Source organism: Malaclemys terrapin, chromosome 3 (assembly GCF_027887155.1).
Source record: "Malaclemys terrapin pileata isolate rMalTer1 chromosome 3, rMalTer1.hap1, whole genome shotgun sequence".
NCBI classification, from domain to species: Eukaryota; Metazoa; Chordata; order Testudines; family Emydidae; genus Malaclemys; species Malaclemys terrapin.
The window spans coordinates 109611112-109633646 of NC_071507.1; the positions used below are offsets into that span (position 1 = coordinate 109611112).

The 22535-nt window shown below is 41.4% G+C and overlaps 1 protein-coding gene across 1 annotated transcript in view; it reads right to left on the minus strand.

Annotated features, from left to right (window-relative positions):
- ENPP1 (ectonucleotide pyrophosphatase/phosphodiesterase 1) overlaps nt 1-22535 on the minus strand; it is a 74606-nt gene that overhangs the window by 38167 nt on the left and 13904 nt on the right. The window contains exons 2-6 of the mRNA XM_054023324.1: nt 12001-12073; nt 10454-10570; nt 8030-8155; nt 7525-7585; nt 3455-3552 (exon numbers count right to left, since the gene is read on the minus strand). Of these exons, the coding sequence (XP_053879299.1) occupies nt 3455-3552; nt 7525-7585; nt 8030-8155; nt 10454-10570; nt 12001-12073 (475 nt within the window). The remainder of the gene's footprint in view (nt 1-3454; nt 3553-7524; nt 7586-8029; nt 8156-10453; nt 10571-12000; nt 12074-22535) is intronic.

The window sequence follows — 22535 nt, forward strand, 5'->3', positions numbered from 1 at the left end:
GAAACATTTTCAAAACTTTGAAAGTTGCTGTGATATGGAATTGTCACCCTCCAGTCAGCTCTAATTGTGATGAATATCACAGAACTGGAAGGGACCTTGAGAGGTCATCTAGTCCAGTCACCTGCACTCGTGGCAGGGCTAATTATCTAACATGCTCTTAAAAATCTCCAATCATGGAGATTCCACAACTTCTCTAGGCAATGTATTCCAGTGCTTAACTACCCTGACAGTTAGGAAGTTTTTCTTAATGTCCAACCTAAACTGCCCTTGCTGCAATTTAAGCCCATTGCTTCTTGTCCTACCTCAGAAGTTAAGAAAAACAATTTTTCTTCCTCCTCCTCCCTGTAACAACCTTTTACATACTTGAGAATGGTTATGTTCCCTTTCAGTCTTCTCTTCTCTTCTCCATACTAAACAACCCCATTTTTTTCAATCTTCCCTCATAGGTCATGTTTTCTAGACCTTTAATCATTTTTGTTGCTCTTCTCTAGATTCTCTCCAATTTGTCCACATCCTTCCTGAAATGTGGTGCCCAGAACAGGACACAATACTCCAGATGAGGCCTAATCAGCGTGGAATAGAGCAGAAGAATTACTTCTCATGTCTTGCTTACAACACTCCTGCTAATACATCCCAGAATGATGTTTGCTTTTTTTTTTTGCAACAGTGTGTTACACCGTTGACTCATATTTAGCTTGTGATCCACTATGACCCCCAGATTCCTTTCCGCAGTACTCCTTCCTAGGCAGTTATTTCCCATTTTTTATGTGTGCGACTGATTGTTCCTTCCTAAATGGAATACTTTGCATTTGTCCTTATTGAATTTCATCCTATTTACTTCAGATCATTTCTCCAGTTTGTCCAGATCATTTTGAATTTTAATCCTATCCTCCAAAGTACTTGCAACCCCTCCCAGCTTTGTATCGTCCACAAATGTTATAAGTGTACTCTCTATGCCATTATCTAAATCATTGATGAAGATATTGAACAGAACCGGACCCAGAACTGATCCCTGTGGGACCCCACTCATTATACCCTTCCAGCATGACTGTGAACCACTGATAACTATGCTTCTGGGAATGGTTTTCCAACCAGTTTTGCACCCACCTTATAGTAGTTCCATCTAGGTTCAATTTCCCTAGTTTATTTATGAGAAGGTCATGAAGGACAGTATCAAAAGCTTTACTAAAATCAAGATATACCACACCTACCGCTCCCTCCCCCGTCCCCCCAACCCCACCCACACACATGCACGCATCCACAAGACTTGTTACCCTGTCAAAGAAAGCTATCAGGTTGTTTGACATGATTTATTTTTGACAAATCCATGCTGACTGTTACTTAATCACATTATTATCTTCTAGATGTTTGCAAACTGATTGCTTAATTACTTGCTCCATTATCTTTCTGGGTACAGAAGTTAAGCTGATTGGTCTGTAATTACCTGGGTTGTCCTTATTTCCCTTTTTATAGATAGGCACTATATTTACCCTTATCCAGTCTTCTGGAATCTCTCCCATCTTCCAGGACTTCTCAAAGATAATCACTAAGGCTCAGACATCTCCTCAGTCAGCTCCTTGTGTATTCTAGGATGCATTTCATCAGGCCCTGGTGACTTGAAAACATCTAATTTGTCCAAGTAATTCTTAACTTGTTCGTTCCCTATTTTAGCCTCTTCTGACCCTACCTCATTTTCACTGGCATTCACTACATTAGACATCCAATCACCACCAACCTTCTTGGTGAAAACCGAAACAAAGAAGTCATTAAGCACCTTCCACATTTCCTATTGCTATTTTTCCGCGCTTATTGAGGAAGACCAAGGACAGGGTAGGCCCGTTACTTTTGCTTCTAATGTATTTGTAGAATGTTTTCTTGTTACCCTTTATGTCTCTAACTAGTTTGATCTCGTTTTGTGCCTTGGCATTTCTAATTTTGTCCCTACATACTTGTGTTATTTGTTTATATTCATCCCTTGTAACTTGACCTAGTTTCTACTTTTTGTAGGACTCTTTTTTGATTTTTAGATCATTGAAGATCTCCTGGTTAAGACAGGGTGGTTTCTTGACATACTTCCTATCTTTCCTACGCAGTGGGATAGTTTGCTCTTGTGCACTTAATATCTCTTTGAAAACCTGCCAACTGTCTTCTATTGTTTTTCCCCTTAGACTTGGTTCCCATGGGATCTTACCTACCAACTCCCTGAGTTTGCTAAAGTCTGCCTTCTTGAAATCCATTGTTTTTATTTTGCTGTTCTCCCTCCTACCATTCCTTAGAATCATAAACTCTATCATTTCATGATCACTTTCACTCAAGCTGCCTTCCACTTTCAAATTCTCAACTACTTCCTCCCTATTTGTCAAAATCAAATCGAGAACAGCCTCTCCCCTGGTAGCTGTCTCCACCTTCTGAAATAAAAAATTGTCTCCAATACATTCCAATAACTTGTTGGATAATCTGTGCCCTGCTGTGTTATTTTCCCAACAGATGTCTGGGTAGTTAAAGTCCCCCATCACCATCAAGTCCTGTGCTTTGGATGATTTTGTTAGCTGTTTAAAAAAAGCCTCATTCACCTCTTCTTCCTGGTTAGGTGGTCTTAGACCCCTACCATGACATCACTTGTTTTTTACCCCTTTTATCCTTACCCAAAGACTTTCAACAAGTCTATCTCCTATTTCCATCTCAATCTCAGTCCAAGTGTATACATTTTTAATATCTAAGGAGAGAATGTTTTCATTTGTTATTTTTAGATAAACAGAATGTAGTCACTCCAGATTGTAATTTGGACAGCACAGCAAGCCTGACATTGCTACTCAGGCAAGAAGTACCATGGAATTTTTACAAGTGATCAAGAGTTTGGTTGTATGCCTTATGTTTCAATTATCCTTATAAGGGATAAAAACCTTGGGCTTTAAAAAAAAAAGAAAACAACTAAACTTTATATTCTGTAAAACACCACAAAACCTGTTGAAAAAAGCACTAAGACTATGGCCGCTTCTAGTCACTCATTCATTTAACAAAATGAAACTCCTCCCTCAAATATCATCATTTTCCTACTCTATGCATCACCTCTTGCATTTTATTAGTCATTTCTCCTATTTTCTCCACCTCGCTTTCCTTCTCAAAATATTGAAATACTTTCTACCCCTCTTTCCATTATTTTGTCACCTCCCCATCTAAATACAAGTCACTCTGCAGGCTGAATCATACTTCAGAAATGGTATGGAGTCAAAACATCACATCTAACTGCTTTTTTATTTTGCAAAACTATCACTGCTCAACCACAGAAAGGGCTGCTCAACCACATTCAGTCTCTCACTGAGAGCCCAAAGAATACTTGGCCAGCTCCTGGTGAAGTGTTTAAAAGAGTTCTCCTTGTACTCTTAAAACAATGGACAGCTTAGATTTTTCTAATTAAGTGTCATGTTATTGCTTGGACAGAGAATCTACTCACGTAATTTGCTAATAACAGGAAGAAGTCCACCCCAGGTGTGCAAATACTCTGCTCTGAAGCCATCCAAAGAAAACAACAAAACTGGGGGTTTTGCAAACCTGAACAATTAGAAATAAGAGAGTAAAAGAAAAACATGGAATTTAATATCTTTACACTGCTTTTCCAGTGTAAAGAGCTAAACAGATACTCATTAATGTTCACAATTACAGATGGGCAGAAATTTTTCGTTTGTTTGCTGAAAAATGCAGTTCCAGTCGACTAGAAACTATTCATAAATTTGACCTGATAGTTTCTGCTGGAGAAAAGTTTTTCAAGGTCAGCAAAGTTTGTCTTGCAGCTCTTTTATAAGGTTTAGCCCAATGGTTAACATACTTGCCTAGGCCATGATAAATGGGGGTTTAAAGCCCACTCTGGGGCAGAGACTTGAACTCAGATCTTCTCTCTTCCAGGCCAGCACTCTTAACAACCAGGCTATAGGTCATTCTGCAGTTAATTGATTGCTCTCGCTCCTGTTGGAGTTGGTCAACTTTGTATAAATGCTTAAAAGTCAATTGTGCCAAATAGCAAGAATAACTCTATAGCCTGATTAAGGCACTCACCTTAGAGGTAAGAGATGTGGATTCAAATCCCTTCTCTGAATCAGCCAGAGAAAAGATTGGTATTTACGTATCTTGCCCCCTTGAGATAGCCTAACTTGAAACTTAAGGATATCCGACACATTCTTTCTCCACCACCACAGGAAAAGACAAGGATTTTTCGTTTCAGAAAAAAATAATTTATGCCTTTGCATAAATCATGTAGGCCCAGATCCTGCAAAGACTTCAATACATGCTTAACTCTAAGCATGTGATCAGTCCCATTGAAGTCTGTGGGATTACTCAGGTGAGTAACGTTAAGCACACGCTTAAGTATTTGTAGGATCAGAGCCTTATTCTACTCTGGACCATCAGAACCCACCCAATGCAACCCAAAACAAAGAATTAAGAGTGATTTAAAAGCACAAAATATGCAAGTATGACAAGGAAACACCAAGTAAGTAACGGTACATTAGGAAACACTTTGACATACACTCAAAATACAAAAAAGTCCAGTTGTTGTAGAGACCCAAGAGCAATTCTATTAGCTCAAAGTGAGCGCTGAGCAAGATGCACTTGCATTCTTGTTTATCTCCACTCTAGGAATGGGGCATGCAGTTTTCATTTGTTATCATTGGTGGGGGGCTCTGTCTGTCTGACTCAAACTAGAACACACATCACCTTTCTGGACTGGGTTTTATGGAAGAGTTTCTGGTTGACCACCAATAGACACTAGTTTGGTAAAAGTCTCTAGCTGAGCATTCCTTCCATGCAGTAAACTCAAAACTGCCAGAACAAAAAGCACAAACCATAAATGGTAGCTCCTATGTTTTATGCCATTGCTCTGGCTTCTGATCAGCTTCTGCTGATCTTGTCTGGCTTCTGAGGATGACAACCCCTTCTTTTAAGGAGTAGAACTCAGCAGCACCAAGTTAGCTTGCAGCCGATAGCAACTCCTTTGAGTTGCCTCTGAACCCTGGATGGGAATTAACTCTCAAAACCCCAGACAGTTGGCAGGCTCAGCAAGGCCTCTTCACTGACAAAGGTGGGGGCCAAAAGGGAGGTGGAATTAGAGCTGGATAGAAACTGGAATTTCTTTCTGTGGGAAATGCTGACATTTCAAAAGTTGTTTATGTTCCAAACCAGAACAGAAAGTCAACATTTAAAAGTATTTTGTGGAAAGGAAATTCCCAAATATTTATTTTTGTAAACATTTTTTTCCATATATGGTAGAATCATTTCGTTGCTGATTGGAAAAAATGGAAACTTTTTTTCCAATAACATCTAAACATAAAATTATTATAATAATTTTATAATACATATTATATTCAACATGAAAGCAAAATTAAACAAATCCATAGTCAAAATGAAACCTTTTGACATTATCTAAATGTAAAATCCAGTCATTCCACAAAAGTCTGCAACTGACTTCAGTTTTAAGGCTCATTTTTTGATCATCTCATAGGTCAAAATATGTGCATGAAATGCAGGTCTTTTTTCTTCCTACCCATTGACAGCTGTACCTTGTACTCATGCTCATTGTTGATGTCATAGACTTGATCTCTCACTCCTTACACAATGGAAACGTGGCTTAGGTAAGACTGCAGAAGTAGGCCTGATGTGGACAGGGCCGGCTCCAGGGTTTTGGCCGCCCTAAGCAGCCAAACAAAAAAAAAAACAAACAAAAAAGCCCGCGATCATGATCGCAACCTGCGGCGGCAATTCGGCAGGAGGTCCTTCGCTCCCTGCAGGAGTGAGGGACCGTCCGCCGAATTGCCGCCGAACAGTTGGACATGCCGCCCCTCTCCGAAGTGGCCGCCCCAAGCATCTGCTTTGTAAGCTGGCGCCTGGAGCCGGACCTGGATGTGGAAGCTGGATCACATGGCACACCTGCTGCCTCAGAGATATACTGAGCTATGTGAAATATGAACTCCTCTAATTAAAACTTTTACAAAGGTCAGTTAGCATTTTCAATTATTTATGCTGCATTTTCCTTATGTATTTAAGTATTTCATACGTAATAACCCAACTGATCCACATAATGGGAACAAATTAGGAAGAGATGGGCAAAAAATATTTTAAAAATTATTCCATTTGGAGTAAGTAGGGACTGTGAAGACATCTGCACAGTGGTCCCCAACACCCAGGCATGTGGCATATCCATAGTAAATATAACGCAGCTATTTTGGTTTCAGAAGCCGGTGCTCACAGCCCAGACTGAATCCCAAACAAGACTTGAATGGCAAAATTCCTGAAACCTCAAGTAAATAATTTGCTGTTGGCTAGTGTAATTATCCTTATGTTTGAAAGCCAGTTTTACTAAATTGCTAGATATGGCTTGGTCCTCCAAGGTAAAAACCAAAACCAAAACAAACAATTCTGAGAGTTTGAACTGATTTAATCTATAAAGTATAAGAACTATAGAAGCTACACAAATCTTGGCAGCTCCATATGGTGACATTTTATGCACATTTTTAAGGAACTAATTTGCATACTGTAGATAATTTGCATATGATCATAAAATTCCACGTATGGTCAATACACCTTCCACCTAGCAGTGGTGGTATGTAGAACGTGGAACTGCCTAAAACCTAATGCCTATAGGGACAGCAGCGGGGGTTGCTGGATTAGGTGGATGGATTCTAGGGTGCTGGAGTTGGTGGGTGCTGGAGCATGTATAGGGTAGTTGGGTAGTTGCCTGACTACTGCTTAGGCGGCACTGGGGTAGGTCTGTAGTAGGAGTTGAAGGGTGCTGGGGTTGTGCTGTCTGGGAGGGCAGCTGTGTCTGGCTGGAGTCAGTACTGAGTCCCATTACCTTCTGGCCCTGCCACTGGGGATACTAGCTGCTGCTGCCACCCCTTAATTTCCTCTCATCACTGCTTGACCCCTCCATGCTCAACTCCCACTGAGAAAGCAGCCACAGGAGTCCTATGGGCCACCTGGCTTCCCGTCTCCATGCTTCACAGTGGCCTCTAGCAACCAAAAGGGCCCACTGCTGCTGCAGTTTACAGGTCAGCCAGAGGTAAGATTCAGGCTGAGCTGCAGGCAGGGATGACAGGGCATGCAAGATGCATGACACTTGACAGCCCTGAATAATACTTCAATTGACCCCCCATGCCTCTCTAGCTGGTTGCACAGAGCACAATTGTTTTTAGTTCAAAAGCCTGGAATATCTACCATTTATACCATAGCAAGAAATTTGTTACCTTAAAAGACCCGATGCGGCATGATTCTGAGATGGAAGAAGTGAGCACCCAGCACCTTACAGGATTGGACATTTATGGGAGATTGTTATAAAATGGTGCTTGTATATTGAACCTTTTACCAATAAAAACAACTATATTTGTAATGTTACTGGTACACTATAAATAATAGTGGAATATAATTACTATTATAAGGTAAGGAGTGGTTTGATTGATTGTAAACTGAGATAACATTACTCTTAAAAATATTGTTTTAAATGCAAACTTCCAAATAGAGAGAGACCATCCTTACCCTGATGGGCACTGGGGTTCATTAATGTCCTCACATTTTTCTTCAACCCAACTTTTCGCTCCTAAAATAGGTACAGTCACATTAAGAAATATTGTACAAGTTCTCATATTAAATAAAATTGATCTGCTAAATGTCCATCACAATTTCTAAAAAGGGGGGTGGGGGGCAAAAAATATTTCTTTCAGTTTTCACACCGTTAGGATGAAAGGCCAGGACTTCTCAGGTGGCATCATCATTACTTGTAGTAATCTTAGTAGTAAGAACTTAGCAGCCATTAGCAAAAAGTTGGCCAGAAGTCAAGCAACAATGGTAACAAAATCTAACGATTTGAAAAAAATGAGAAAACTAGGGCATGCTCTAGATACAAGTTTTGTACTGTTATCATTATTCCTGTTAACAGTATGACTAAAGACTAAAAGTGTTACAATTAACATTGCTTTGTAACTTTTCTATTGTTCCTTTCAAACAAGAAGGGTGTGGTTGGGAAGGTAAGATGGGAATTTACCTTGGCAAACTATATAATAATTGACACAACAATTTTTGTTTTCCTCACAATCATCTGAACAGGAGCAACGATTCTCTGGCCGCCTCTTCTCTCCACACCGGAACTTATTGCAGGTCCATATATGAGCTACAAGCAGAAATCAAATGCAAAAAGTACAATTTTTAGTTCTTGTCTACATGCAGGTTTATGTGAGTAGTTTCTGAAGCTAGAACTTTTTTTTTAAATATATAAACGGTGACGGGAAGCCGCCCCATTGACCAACCCTCCTCCTTTCTGATCCGGTCTTGGGATCAGCACTGGCACCATCCTACGTGAACAACAATCTGCATTTAGACAAGGGAGATTGGGCACAAACGCTATTTTCACCCTGAGACGGATTATTGAGAACACAACTGAATTCCAAGGCAGTCTTGCCATCAATTTCATTTGATAGTGTAAACAGAGAAACAATGTGGAAAATTATGGAACAATAAGGAATTCCAACAAAATTAATTAACATTCTGAAGGCATTCTACACCAACTCAAAATGCTGCATTAAAATGGAAAATGGATTGAGTAATCCATTCAGCATCAAGACAGGTGTAAGGCAGGGGTGCGTCCTGTCTCCTTTTTTGTTATGCTAGTCATCAACCATGGATTAAAACAATATGACACTGTTACGTATGGCCTAAAATGGAACAATTCAAAGCTATTTGATCTAGACTTTGCTGACAACATTGCTCTGATCAGTGAAATGCACAAACCAAGTAAAAGAAGTAATGGAGAAGATAGGTTTGAGATACAATGCAAAGAAATGTAAAGTCATGTTAATGGGGACAATAGGGACAGAAATCAAAATTGAAGAAGAGAAACTGGAGAAGGTGGACAAGATGGTACTAGTTCCGAGGAAATAAGTAGAAGAATCGGGAAGGCAAACGCTGCATTTGGAAGACTCAAAAACATCTGGCAACTCAAAAACATCTCCCTCAAGACAAAACTGAATGGTGTACAAAGCATTTGTTATCGCCATCACAACATAAAGCTGTGAGACATGGCAACTTACCAAGAAAGATATGCAAAAGCTGGATGCATTTCATCACAAATGTCTGAGAAGAATATTGGGAATAACAGAGATAGGAAGACGAATGAAGAAGTCATAAAAATGACTGAGCAAGGTATCCTCTCACAAATAATCTACAAAAGAAGACATCAGTGGCTGGGACATGTGCTGAGAATGGAAAAAGAACGCTTACCAAACACAGCTCTTGAATGAAAGCCAGAAAACGCAAGAAAGAGAGGAAGACCATGAATAACATGGAAACTAACAGTTCTGAATGACATCAAGCACCTCATGAAATGGGGAGATTTGGAGAGAAGGGCAGTTGACAGGCCAGGATGACAAATGTGGGTATCCCAATGTGCAGCAAAGCACAGGATGGACTAAGGTCTACATGCAAGAGTAATGTAAAAATTAAGGGCTAAATTCTGCCTCCTGATCCACAAGCAAAGATGAGTTTTAAGGAGTCCACACATGCATAACAGAGCACAAAGCAATAACAGCCACTTATAAGTGATACCATGACATTGTATCGTTATATTGCCACAGATCAAGAAGGACAATAAAAGGCAGCCTTGTATGGATTTCCCAAAGTAGTGACAATTTATATCTTTCATGGCAAGCACGCTTAATCCGGCCTTCCCATAATAGTTCAGTTCAAGAGCTGTCCTGAGTAGTGATGGAGCACATGTTAAAGTGCTTTCCTGAATCGAGGCCACAGTGCCCAATCCTATTCTCACTATTGTCAATGGTGAAACTCTTGGTTACTGGAATGAAAGCCAGATCAAGCTCATAGTTTGTATCAGGTTTTTTTCAGGTGTTTTCCTGAATCAGGCACATGTCGCTCTCTAGGGCCACTGGGCGGCTGCTGGGCCAGGCAGCTACTGCACATAAAAATCTGAGATGTTTTGCTATGGAACAAAAATACTTCAAAATCTCAGAATTTTTCAATGAATGGAAAGTCCCATTACTGCTCAGCTCTAGCGGGGAGGGAGAGCAGTCTCCCCAGAGCTTCTATGTGCTTCCTTTTTCATTTGGGTGGGGAGTGGGCATAAAGGAGCAGAGAATGGGAGGGGCCCTCCCGTGTTTCCCCCCATGCCAGCCAGTGCTGCCTGTGCCAGATACAGGTTTGCTGCCATAATAATAATAAAATTAAAATATTAGTAACCATATGCTTCATCAATGAAAGCAATCGTGGACTCACTAGCATAGACAAATCAATGGCATTTTAACCACAGTGTTCTTACAGCAGGTCTCAGCAACATGGTGTTTAAACAGCCAGGAGCGGATGATGACCTGTCTTCACTAGTACCTCCGCCGGTGGCAGTAATTTATAAAGTAGATGATGTAACTGCTTCCCTTTGTCTCCCCAATGTTTTCACTCTTACCTGGCTGTATACATGCTTCCTGGAAATCTAAGCAGCAATTTCCAAGTTCGACGCAATCTCCATCACAGCGGCAGCTTCCAAATGTCCTCTCAAAGCAACGGCCTTTGCAAGTTTTGACTGAAATATTGGACAGTGTCATTACTTTCAGTAACCTCAGTATTAGGAACTTAGCAGCTATTAGCAAAAAGTAGGGCAGAACTCAAACTACAATGGTAACAAGATCTAAATATTCGCAAAGGACAGAAAACTAGCACTTGCTCTAGACACAGACTTTGTACCATTATAATTATTCCAGATAGGGGTATGATTAAGGACTAAAAGTATTATGATCAACATTCCTTCATGTCTTTTCTATTGTTTCTTTCAAACAAGCAGTGTGTGGCTATTAGGATGCTGGTAGGGTGGGAATTTAGATGTCAATGGCTAAACATTAATCCTGAATTGGTCAATATGCCTAGAACATCAATAAGATCATTGTAGGGAATGACACAGCTTTATTGTACCACTATTTAGATAGATGTGTTTATTCTAGTTTTCCAATATCCTGTGGTTGCCTAAAGTTAGATATCATGGTGATATATATATATATACACATACATACACACACATACACACACACACACACCCCCCTCTACCTCAATATAACACTGTCTTCGGGAGCCAAAAAAATCTTATCGCATTATAGGTGAAACTGCGTTATATCGAACTTGCTTTGATCCGCCGGAGTGCGCAGCCCCGCCCCGCACCCCGGAGCACTGCTTTAATGTGTTGTATCCGAATTCATGTTATATCGAGTCACGTTATATCGGGGTAGAGGTGTATATAGGTAGCTGCTTTATTTACTGATAAATAAAATCACATGTACTAACCCCCATCTACAAGGTCTGATATAAGTATTTCACAGTTACTAAAAGAGAAAGACAAATAGAGGATGGAAGTCAACTGCTGAAACAAGTGTCCACCTCATCTCCTTCTGCTGATCAATTAATCGGTCACGAAAAAAATCCTGTTTCTCTCTGCAAAGCCTGAGTAAAATGGTAGAACAATATCAAACAGATTCCAGTGGGGATTTAACAGTAATTGGAATATCAGGGTAAATATCATCACAGGATTATTGCCTGAGCTGGAAAAGGCCTTACACTCAACTCAATGGCATTTCTGTGTTCTGAGTCTGGTCAGAATCTGTCACAATCCACTCCCTCTTGGATTTCTTTGATGGAGGATTTACTCATTTCACTAGTCAAATTGTTTCCTCATTTGTTCCAGTTCCTAGAATACAACCTCCCAGTCTCCTCTCTGAGTAAACCTTATAGTGGGAGGGATGGGGGAGGGGTGTGTGAAAGGGAAAGACACCAATGAACTAGCAGAGACCCACAGGAATTCCCACAGGCAAGTCCTCGGACTAAGGTGCTGGCAATTGAAACTACTTCAGGTAAGGCACACAACTGTCTTTCCCTGCAACATAAGGATGATTCTCTGATAACCTCCTGATGAATTATAAAAAGGAATTGCTCAGACTATTTATATTGGAGAATCACATTACTTACCATCTCTTAAACAGCTAGGCTTCAGTCCAAATATACATCCTAGGATTATGGTTAGCACACAGGCAGACAGTACCTGTAATATAGGAAAGAAAATAAAAACGGAGTTAAATGTCACTGTAGGTCATTTTGAAACCCCTCTTTTAGGTAATGAAAATTTAATTATCCAGTCTATATTAAGTCATACAAGCCTGCAGAAACTGATACATTTACAGATTAGGAGACCAATCCCACAGCCATTACTCACACAAGTAGTCTTTACTTGTGCAAGTAATCCTGTTGATTTCAATGAGACCATCACATAAATCAAGATTACAGGACAGGGCCTTTACTTCTTTCATCTTCCTTATAAAAATATTAGGACCAGATACTGTCCTATGTCAATTGCTTACAATGCTTTTCCTTCCCCAAAATGAAAAAGTTGACTTTTAAATGCTTCTGTGACTGGTGCCTCAAATGGAAGACACTGAGAATGCCACACTCAGGGCAGACTGCAAGAAACAGGGCAGACACATACCAAAAATTGGTGATTTATTCTATAATTAGATTAATCAAGTCAGTAACTGGGGTTCTGTAGAACCACACTGGTTTACCAGAAGCTAAAATGCAGTCCCCTTTAGGCATTCCAGCCCTTCATTCCCATCCAGACAAACTGGTCTTATATGATGAGAGGTTACTGAAAACCCAATTCACCATACATGAGGTTCTACCATTCCCAAAGGATCAGACACTTACCCCCAGGTCAATATGTATTTCAAATCTTACCCAAATATTATGTGGTCAGCCAGGGGTGAAAGTAAGGCGGTACGGGCCAGTACAGTGTACCGGTAAAAAGAGTACCGGTACCGGCTCATACAGCTGACTTTAAAGCGCTGCTGTGGCAGCACTTTAATGTCGTTGCCCCTTTTGCCCACCCTTCCCCTAGAAGGCTTTAAACATGGTAGGGGCAGGCAAAAGTTGCAGCTGCCCCAGGACCAGCGATTTAAAAGGGCCCGGGGCTCTGGCCACCGCTGCTGCTACTATGGCAGCAGCCAGAGCCCCAAGCCCTTTAAATCGCTGCTGGAGCCCCAGGCGGCGCGGGCCAGGAAGCTCAGATGGGCTGGCTGGGGACGCTGACCCCCACCCCGCCCCTTCTGCCCGAGGCCCCTCCCGCTCCAGTGGGGACAGAGCCGGCCCCAGTAATGGCAAGAGTTCAATTTTTCTTTCTCCCCTACTGTCAGCCAACCCTTAGTAACTAACTAAAGATGTATTAATAAAAGGAAAACAAAGAATTATTGAATGGTTAAAGAATCATGTACGTTACAAGAGATTGCCAAGTTCTCAGATCAGAATTGTAGCATTGATGGTGACTTTTCTGGTTTGCACAAAAGTCTCTCTTGAATCATTTCAACAGGTCAGAATGTAGAGTCTGTTAGAGTCTTTCCATGCATTTTCCAGGGTATTCCAAGTAACTTCTTGGAAGATCTTAGTCCCACATCTTAAACTTTACTGTTTAAAGGTCAGCATACTAGAGATGCAGAATCAGGCCAGAGGTTTCTCTTTTGTAGCTGAAATAGGCTGTCAAGTGTTTTGTGCACAGCATGTGACTGTAGCTCCTTTTTTGTTGAGCACACACTGACCCATCCTTTGAAGTTAACATTCCATTTCCTACCCATACACAGGTAATCTAGTTACACTGGTTTATATATGGGAACTGCCTGTCATTCATTATAACAGGGATAGAGAAGCTGAAGACACTATAGGTCAGGGGTAGGCAACCTATGGCAGCGTGCTGATTTTCAGTGGCACTCACACTACCCAGGTCTTGGCCACCGGTCCGGGGTACTCTGCATTTTAATTTAATTTTAAATGAAGTTTCTTAAACATTTTAAAAACCTTATTTACTTTACATATAACAATAGTTTCACTATACATTATAGACTTATAGAAAGAGACCTTCTAAAAATGTTAAAATGTATTACTGGCACATGAAACCTTAAATTATAGTGAATAAATGAAGACTAGGCACACCACTTCTGAAAGGTTGCTGACCCCTGCTATAGGTAATATTATGAGTTTCCTGCAGTGTCTCAAATCTTTGATCTTCAGGTTAACTGAACACAGTCACATGAATAATATAAAGGCAATTAAGACATGAAAGGGACTTAGCATCTACAAGCTAATTTAGTTTCTTATAACAGGAAGTAGGTAACCTCAGACAAATACACTTAGTATCTACTCTGATTCTTACCAATACAAGTAAATTGGTTAGAGCTGAGGTCGGCAACCTTTGATACCCAGCCTATCAGGGTAAAGCCTCTGGCGGGCCAGGCCGGTTTGTTTATCTGGAGCGTCCGCAGTCACGGAGCCCCGCAGCTCCCACTGGCCACGGTTCACTGTTCCCAGCCAATGGGAGCTTTAGAAAGCTGTGGCTAGCACATCCCTCAGCTTGCGCCACTTCCCGCAGCTCCCATTGGCCAAGAACAGCGAACCGTGGCCAGTGGGAGCTGCAGGGCTCCGTGCCTGCAGACGCTCCAGATAAACAAACTGGCCCAGCCCACCAGCAGCTTTACCCTGATAGGCCAGGTGCCAAAGGTTGCCGACCCCTGAATTAGAGATTGCTAGCCTAATTAACATTTATTTGATATCCACACACAAGTCAATTGTCCTGATTACAATTGCAATGTCTCTTGTTAAACTGCTATGAGTTATACACAGGTTAGCTGGTTTGCCATAACAGCTTCTTAATTTCCAGTTTTACAAAATCCATCATTTTAGGGTCTCTTCATTCCATCCGCTCCTCCCATTAGGGTGTTAAAACATTGACAGCTAAGCTATCCCATTGGCCATAAACCTCAAAAGCAGCATGTCCTTTAACAAAGACTAAGTATTCCATTTATTTATTCTTTTTAGGCATAAAAAGCCTTTCCACTTCCTAGTTACTATTACTAGTGTTAGCCTGAAATGTGGTAACCTACTGTGAGGTGTCAGACTTGATTGACCACAGCCCATTTCATAAATTTTGATTTTGGATCCTCAATGAATTACAACTCTTCTTTATCACTCAAGATTTATGTGGTGGATGAGCAAATATTTAGGGCCAGGTACAATATCCATTTGAGTCCAGAGAGTCCCACTAACTTCACTGAGCATTGGATCAGGTCCATAAAATCTTTAAGAAAAGTGCATATATTACCATCTATCAACTCTATACTAATTAGAGGGAACCCATCAACTCCGTAAGTGCACTAGTAAATAGCATAATAATGTGCTGCACATTGAACACTGGAAAGGAAAACAGTTTAAGGCAACAATGTGCCAATAAAAAGATCTTTACTTCAGAAAATGCTTTGGGGTGGCAAGAGCAGGTGGAAAACAGAAGGGGAAAAAAGTTTTAGGAAACAGTCTCAAATTTCAGGTAAATATTTCAGGTAAAGAGTAGCCTTTATCTACTTGATGAAACTCTGCTTTGTGGGAGGGGAGTAGTCGTCAAGGAAACAAGTTGCAGAATTAGTCCTTTGCACTCTAACGTTATGGATTATTTATGTATTATGCTGTGATGAAAATCTTTTCAATACTTTACAAGCTCATGGCTCAGTTAACTATGAGCTCTTTAACTAAAAGAAAAACATTTTTATAGTTAGCTATAGATATTCGAGTAACAGGTAACACAGTCAGTAGGAAGGCAACCCCTTGAATTTGTAGAAGAATATAAGAATGGCCATACTGTGTCAGACCAAAGGTCCATCTAGCCCAGTATCCTGTCTTCCGACAGTGGCCAATGCCAGGTGCTTCAGATGAAATGAACAGAACAAGTAATCACGTGGTCCATCCTGTTACCCATTCCCAGCTTCTGGGAAACAGAGACACTAGGGACACTATCGCTGCCCATTCTGGCTAATAGTCATTGATGGACCTATCCTCCATGAACTTATCTAGTTCTTTTTTGAACCCTGTTATAGTCTGCGCCTTCCCAACATCCTCCGGAAAAGAGTTCCACAGGTTGACAGTGCATTGTGTGAAGAAATACTTCCTTTTGTTTGTTTTAAACACGCTGCCTATTAATTTCAGTTGGTGACCCTTAGTTCTTGTGTTGAGGAGTAAATAACACTTCCTTCTTTACTTTCTCCACACCAGACATGATTTTATAGACCTCTATCATATACCCTCTTAGTCGTCTCTTTTCCAAGCTGAAAAGTCCCAGTCTTTTTACTCTCTCCTTATACAGAAGCCATTCCATACCCCTAATAATTTTTGTTGCCCTTTTCTGAACCTTTTCCAATTCCAATATCTTTTTTGAGCTGGGACGACCAGATCTGCATTCAGTATTCAAGATGTGTTCGTACCATGGATTTAAACAGAGGCAATATCATATTTTCTGTCTTATTATCTATCCCTTTCCTCCTAATGATTCCTATCATTCTGTTAGCTTTTTTGACTGCCACTGCACATTGAGTGGATATTTTAAGAGAACTATCCACAATGACTCCAAGATCTTTCTTGAGTGGTAACAGCTAATTTAGACCCCATCATTTTATATGTATAGTTGGGATTGTGTTTTCCAATGTGCACTACTTTACATTTATGAACCTTGAATTTCATCTGCCATTTTGTTGCCCAGTCACCCAGTTTTTTGAGATGCCTTTGTAGCTCTTCGCAGTCTGCTTTGGACTTAACTATCTTAAGTAGTTTTGTATCATCTGCAAAATTTGCCACCTCACTCTTTACCCCTTTTTCCAAATCATTTATGAATATGTTGAACAGTACTAGTTCCAGTATAGACCCCCAGGGGACACCACTATTTACCTCTCTCCATTCTGAAAACTGATCATATATTCTTACCCTTTGTTTCCTATCTTTTAACTAATTAGTGATCCATGAGAGGACTTTCCTTTTTATCCCGTGACAGCTTACTTTGCCTAAGAGCCTTTGGTGAGGGACCTTGCAAAGGATTTCTGAAAATCTAAGTACACTATATCCACTTGATCTCCCTTGTCCACATGCTTGTCGACCCCCCTCAAAGAATTCTAGGTTATTGGTGAGGCATGATTTCCCTTTATAAAAATTCAGAGATCACTCTGGATTTATGATGTCCAATCTATTAAGAAACAACATTAAAAAAGAATACATGGATGCGGTACAGTATATGTCAGAATTACACAGCCCCTGACTAATGACACTTAACTGACAATACAAGTCCATATTCAATTAAAAGAAACATTTAGAAACAATCAATCGATTTAATTGTGGCATCAAAGCCATACAACAAAACAAATGTAAGTGCAGGACCGCCAGCTCTAAAGTGGTAATATTACAATTTTGTAATTGTAAAAAAACCAACCTAAAGATGTTTAGATAAAACCTAGACGAGGCATAAATACCACAACACGATCCACAAATCATTGGTGTTATTTTGGCAGCTAACCGCCCCATCTTGTACCTCCAAATAATATGACTAGAACTCATCTTAACATGCAGTACCCACAATATGATCCTGGTCACCAAAGTAAATGAGTCCTTCACTGTGGTCAGGAAGTCTAACTCAAATAGTAATGTTACTGTTGAATCGCACTGATTCATGTTCTGGGGTCCTCAGGCATGCCAAATTTGGGCAGCTTCACAGCACCACAAACCACAAACACATTACAAAAATAGTCTTCTGTTTAAGACAAGCCAGAAACCTCACAGTAAATACATAGCATGGAAAAAAACTTGGGCCAGATCCTCAGCTGGTGAACTACGCTAATTTATACCAACTGCGGATCTGCAAACTTGCATTCACCCATTACCTTGGATATTTATTTACTGGGCTTTTTTGAATTAGTCTCTATCTTTTTAAGTTACACCATCATAAAAAAAGCACCTTTTCATGCCTGTGATGTTGTATAGCAATCATTTCTATTACAGAATCCTAAGGCTACTGTATTTCTTCCCATAGCTTAAAAGTAAGGCTTGCTGAAAAGGGCTGGATGTCTCAGTAGCTTGGTAATGGGACATTTCACCCACAAACTGCTAGCCAACTCCAACACAGCAAAAGAAAATTCTTACCACCTAATAATTAGTAACTTATGTGGATTTGAATTAAGGGTCTGACTACTGAAGACGATAGGAGCCTTTTCACTGGCTTCAGTGGGCTTTGGATCATGCCCCCATTTCCACAACATTTACAATTGCTACTCAGTATACTACTTATGGCCAAGTTTTAGTCCCCACTGCATTGCCTAAGGAAAAGGTCTCATAACACCCACAAAACTGCCATCATTAGGGCAATCTCAGCAGAGAGGCCAAGGACCAGATAGGCAAGGCCCCTGAACAGCTCTCTTACTCATCAAGATGCTGCCTCCAGACCAGGGTTGAGGCTCACTGCCAGGACGCTATGGCTCCCTGTGGCTGGTCTCTGGATAAACAGTGTACAGAGTTGTCAAATTAGCACCTTTCATGAGAACTAAAGATGCCAAAAGTATAAAGAAAATAAAAAAAAAAATGTAAAAAAAAAAAGGGGTTGGTTGTTGGGGAGAAGCATCATATGAATCTAGTCAAAAGCAGAAGGTAAATAAAGTTAAAAAAAAACAGAGCTTGGCATCAGTGGAAGTGCCCCTTGACCTTGTCATGTCCTGTAATTTCCAGATATAATTTAGCTGAAATGCCAGAGAGAGTTGCTATGATAAACAGTATTTGAGAAAATTTTCAAAACAAAACGGCACAGTAAGAAAAATATGCTGTTTTTTTTTTTTAAGGCATTTGTGTGCGTTTGTTTTGGAACAAAACAATATTTCCTCTAAGGATGAATCTCTGTCATCTCACTGCTTCCTCTATGTGGGAGGACACAGGAAAAGCCTTAGTCTATAAACATGATGGGTGTTGTCAACAGATGATTGGATAGATGCAAAAGCTGTAATCCAGAAGACATTTGGAAAGATCCTTATTTTGAGTTTGACAGATGGCATAGTGACACCACGATTAGGCAGCAGTTTTGCATATGTCACTCACTAAGAACCTGATTCTGCAGAACTAAGTCAATGGGAGTTTCACCATGGACTCCAAAGAAGCAGGAACAGAGACTAAGATAGAGATAATGTGAATATTGCAGATATGACACCCTGGAATTCCAAGGAGCTTATCCATCCTGAACCAGAGCACCACTATCATGGACTAAGCAGTGGGTGGTCATGCCTAATGATGAAAGCCAGAGTCAGGAACCAGGACTCAAAGCTGAGTGTCAGAGCCAGAGTCAGGAAACAAGCAGGGCTGGAGTGGACTGGGGCAGGGCAGCAGTATGGCTAGGAACAAGGCAAGCACAGAAGTGATCGCAGCTACAGGAGTAAATGTTGAGCAGCCACCAGCCTGGGCTGGTGCTGGGCTTAAGAGCAGACCTGGTGATGCCTCTCAGGGAGTCTGGTTGATCAGGGTGTTTGGCTGTAGGCCAGCTAGCTGGTCTCAGGTTCAGCTGCAAGTCCTGATTCCAGACAATGTCCTACTGGGTGATTTACAGAGAAGTTTCTCACCATTGCTTGCCCCCTGCCACACTTCCTTTGCTTCCCTGTTCATTCAGAATCTCACTCTCTTTTGCCCTGTCCTAGCACTACCCCTCTATCTTTCCTCCTCTCTCTCTCCACTTTTCTCTTCTACCCCTTCTTTTGCGCTGCCAGCTCTCTCGTATTTCCCATCCTGATTCCAATCCCAAGAAATCTGCTAAAACCATAGTTAATTATAGTCATTTTGAAATAAATGTCTCCTTCCCTCCCCTTCCAACTCCCCACTCTCCCTCTATTGTCCTTCCTTACTTCCTGTACCTACCATGCACCTAATGGTCCTCTCACTCTCTACCCTAAAGTCTTTCCTCTTTCTCAGGGTTTTTGTCCCCAGCAAAACTCAACCTCTCCCAGTTCAACCCAAGCCTTCCAACCAAGACAAGCATAATTAACAAAGCAGCCTCATTTATTTAATCCTTGTTTTCCATGGTTTACTGTCTCCAGATGTCATGCCATCTCTATATGGGCTAGTCTGGAGGGTCTCATCCTTTCTCCTATGCCAGCTCTACACCACCCAGAGAATTCCCCAACACTTGTGAAATCCTGAGAAGGGGAGATCCACTAGGTTTTCACTGCTTTGTGATATCAGTGTACCACACATCAGGTGGAACTTAATATTGCAAGTTCTTTGGGGAAGGTAGCATGTCTTTTATTTATCAGTAAAATATAAATACAAACATAGCACAATAGAAATTATGAATAAGAAACAAATAAGAATAAGATATAAGTCATGTCAAAGAGGAAAACCTGTTCTGCAACCTTCCATAGAAGAGAGGTAGCCTTTAATGATCATGTTGTGTAGAAGAAGCTGGGGAGTTACCTGTTTAACACAAAGCAAAGTCTATCTGTCTTCATTGTAACTTCTGAAAGGAGATTGAATGGATGGATGGCTCAACAGTTTTATATCGCAAAACAGGAAGATACTTGATAGTTCTGTATTCTCCTTTGGCAACATCTGCATCATACCAATCCAATTTACTGAACTGAAGTTAGGTGAAAAGGCATATGAGCCACAGAGATGTGTAGGGAGGGGCAGTCCTATATTGTGTCAGAACTGGGTAGTTTACTGAACTCCCACTCTTTAGATAAACTGTGGATCGGGACCCCAATGTGGGTCATGACCCCATTTTAATGGGGTCGTCAGGGCTGTCGTTAAACTTGCTGGGGCCTGGGGCTGAAGCTAAAGACCAAGCCCCATCTCCCAGGGCTGAAGCCCTCAAGCTTCAGCGCTTTCCAAGGCATGTGGGGGGGGGGAGGGAGGAAGAGGGCCTCAGGCTTTGGTCCCCTTTCCTGGGGTCCTGTAATAATTTTTGTTTGTCAGAAGTGGGTCGCAGTGCAATTAAATTTGAGAAGCCCTGGATTAATGTATCAAACAGATGTAAATGTAATATTTTATATTTATTTCAGGTTTCTAAGTATTTTTCTTAAGCATCTTCAGACATATTCCCCTGTTGGCCCATATTAAATGTCTACTTGTAATCTATCATCTTGGGAACGGAGAGAGTGTGAGGTTGGAGGTCAGGTGTTAAAGTCAACACACTGATTCTGTCTGACCACTAGAGAGCACTTGCAAATCAGAGGTGTGGGAGCTACACATTTGGTAATCCTGGTTACCTTAAAGCAGTGGTTCTTAACCTGGGGTGCATGCACCCCCTGGGGGTGCAAGATGCCCTTTCTGGGGGTGCGAGACATGCCAGATATTTTTAGAAGGTAAGTCATTGAAAACACAAATTAAGCACAGGTACGTAAGTACAACTACTTTGTTTCATCAAACCTATGTATTTATTAACATTATACATTTTTTTAACCATTACTGGAATATACAAACAAAAATATATCTAGGTTTAAGGAGTGCGAGAACATATTTTTAGGTTTAAGGGGTGTGAGAACATTTTAATTTTTGATAAGTGGTGCGAGAATGTATTTTGAGAACCAAAGGGGTGCAGGCTGCAGTAAAGGTTAAGAACCACTGCCCTAAAGCAATGCATTTGAAGTGGCTGGATTATCCTTACAGCAATATGCAAAAACATCAGGCGCAAGATGAAGTTTGCATGTCTACAACCTCCTTTGAACTGAAAAGGGAGGGTTATTTTAACAGATGTACATAGTTGTTAGTTCTGTTTCACAAAGAAACATGGAGTCTTGGCATCTAAACTTAACACTCCCAAAACTATTATTAGCATCTAAACTGAACATTCCAAGACTATTTTTGCACACTATTTCCACCTAAGGTCATTCAAGGGGGAAGAACCCTTAAAAAGTAGCTGAAGTCATTGTGAGCCATTATAAACAGCCTTTAGGGAGTTTACCAACGAGTGATAACTTTTCATATGATGGGGAATTTCTTTACATTTACCTGTGGGAGACACTGACATACAAAGGTTTCTACATACTTAAACACAGAGATGTCAGAGACAGCTTTGGCAGCCAGAGAGATGACAAACTGATTTCAGGGTGTGGGAATGGGCTGCAGGTTGAGGCAGGGAGTTGGGGTCCGGGGGGGGGGGGGTGAGAGCTCTGTCGGGGGGGCGGGCTCTGGGGTGGGGATATAGGTTTGGGCTGCAGGAGGGGGCTGCAGGCTGGGGGGTGGGGCAGAGGGGTTCAGGGTATGGGAGGGGGCTCTAGGCTGGGCAGGGGATTGGGGCACAGGCTTACCTTCGTCAGCTCCTAGTCAGCAGCGCAGCGGTGAGGGCTAAGGCAGGCTTCCTGCCAGCCGGCAGGTCCAGTTTCTAGGCGGAGGCACTCAGGTAGCTCTGTGCACTGCTCTTGCCCGCAGGCACCACCCCTGGATCCCATTGGCAGCGGTTCCCGGCCAACGGGAGCGCGGAGCCAGAGCTCAGGCAGCACTGAGCCCCATGGCCCTCCCACCTAGGAGCCGGACCTGCTGGCCACTTCCGGGGTGCAGCACGGAGCCAGGACAGGTAGGGACTAGCCTGCTTTAGATCAACAGCACCACCAACCAGATTTGTAATGGCCCAGTCGGCGGTGCTGACCGGAGCCGACAAGGTCCCTTTTTGACAGATGTTC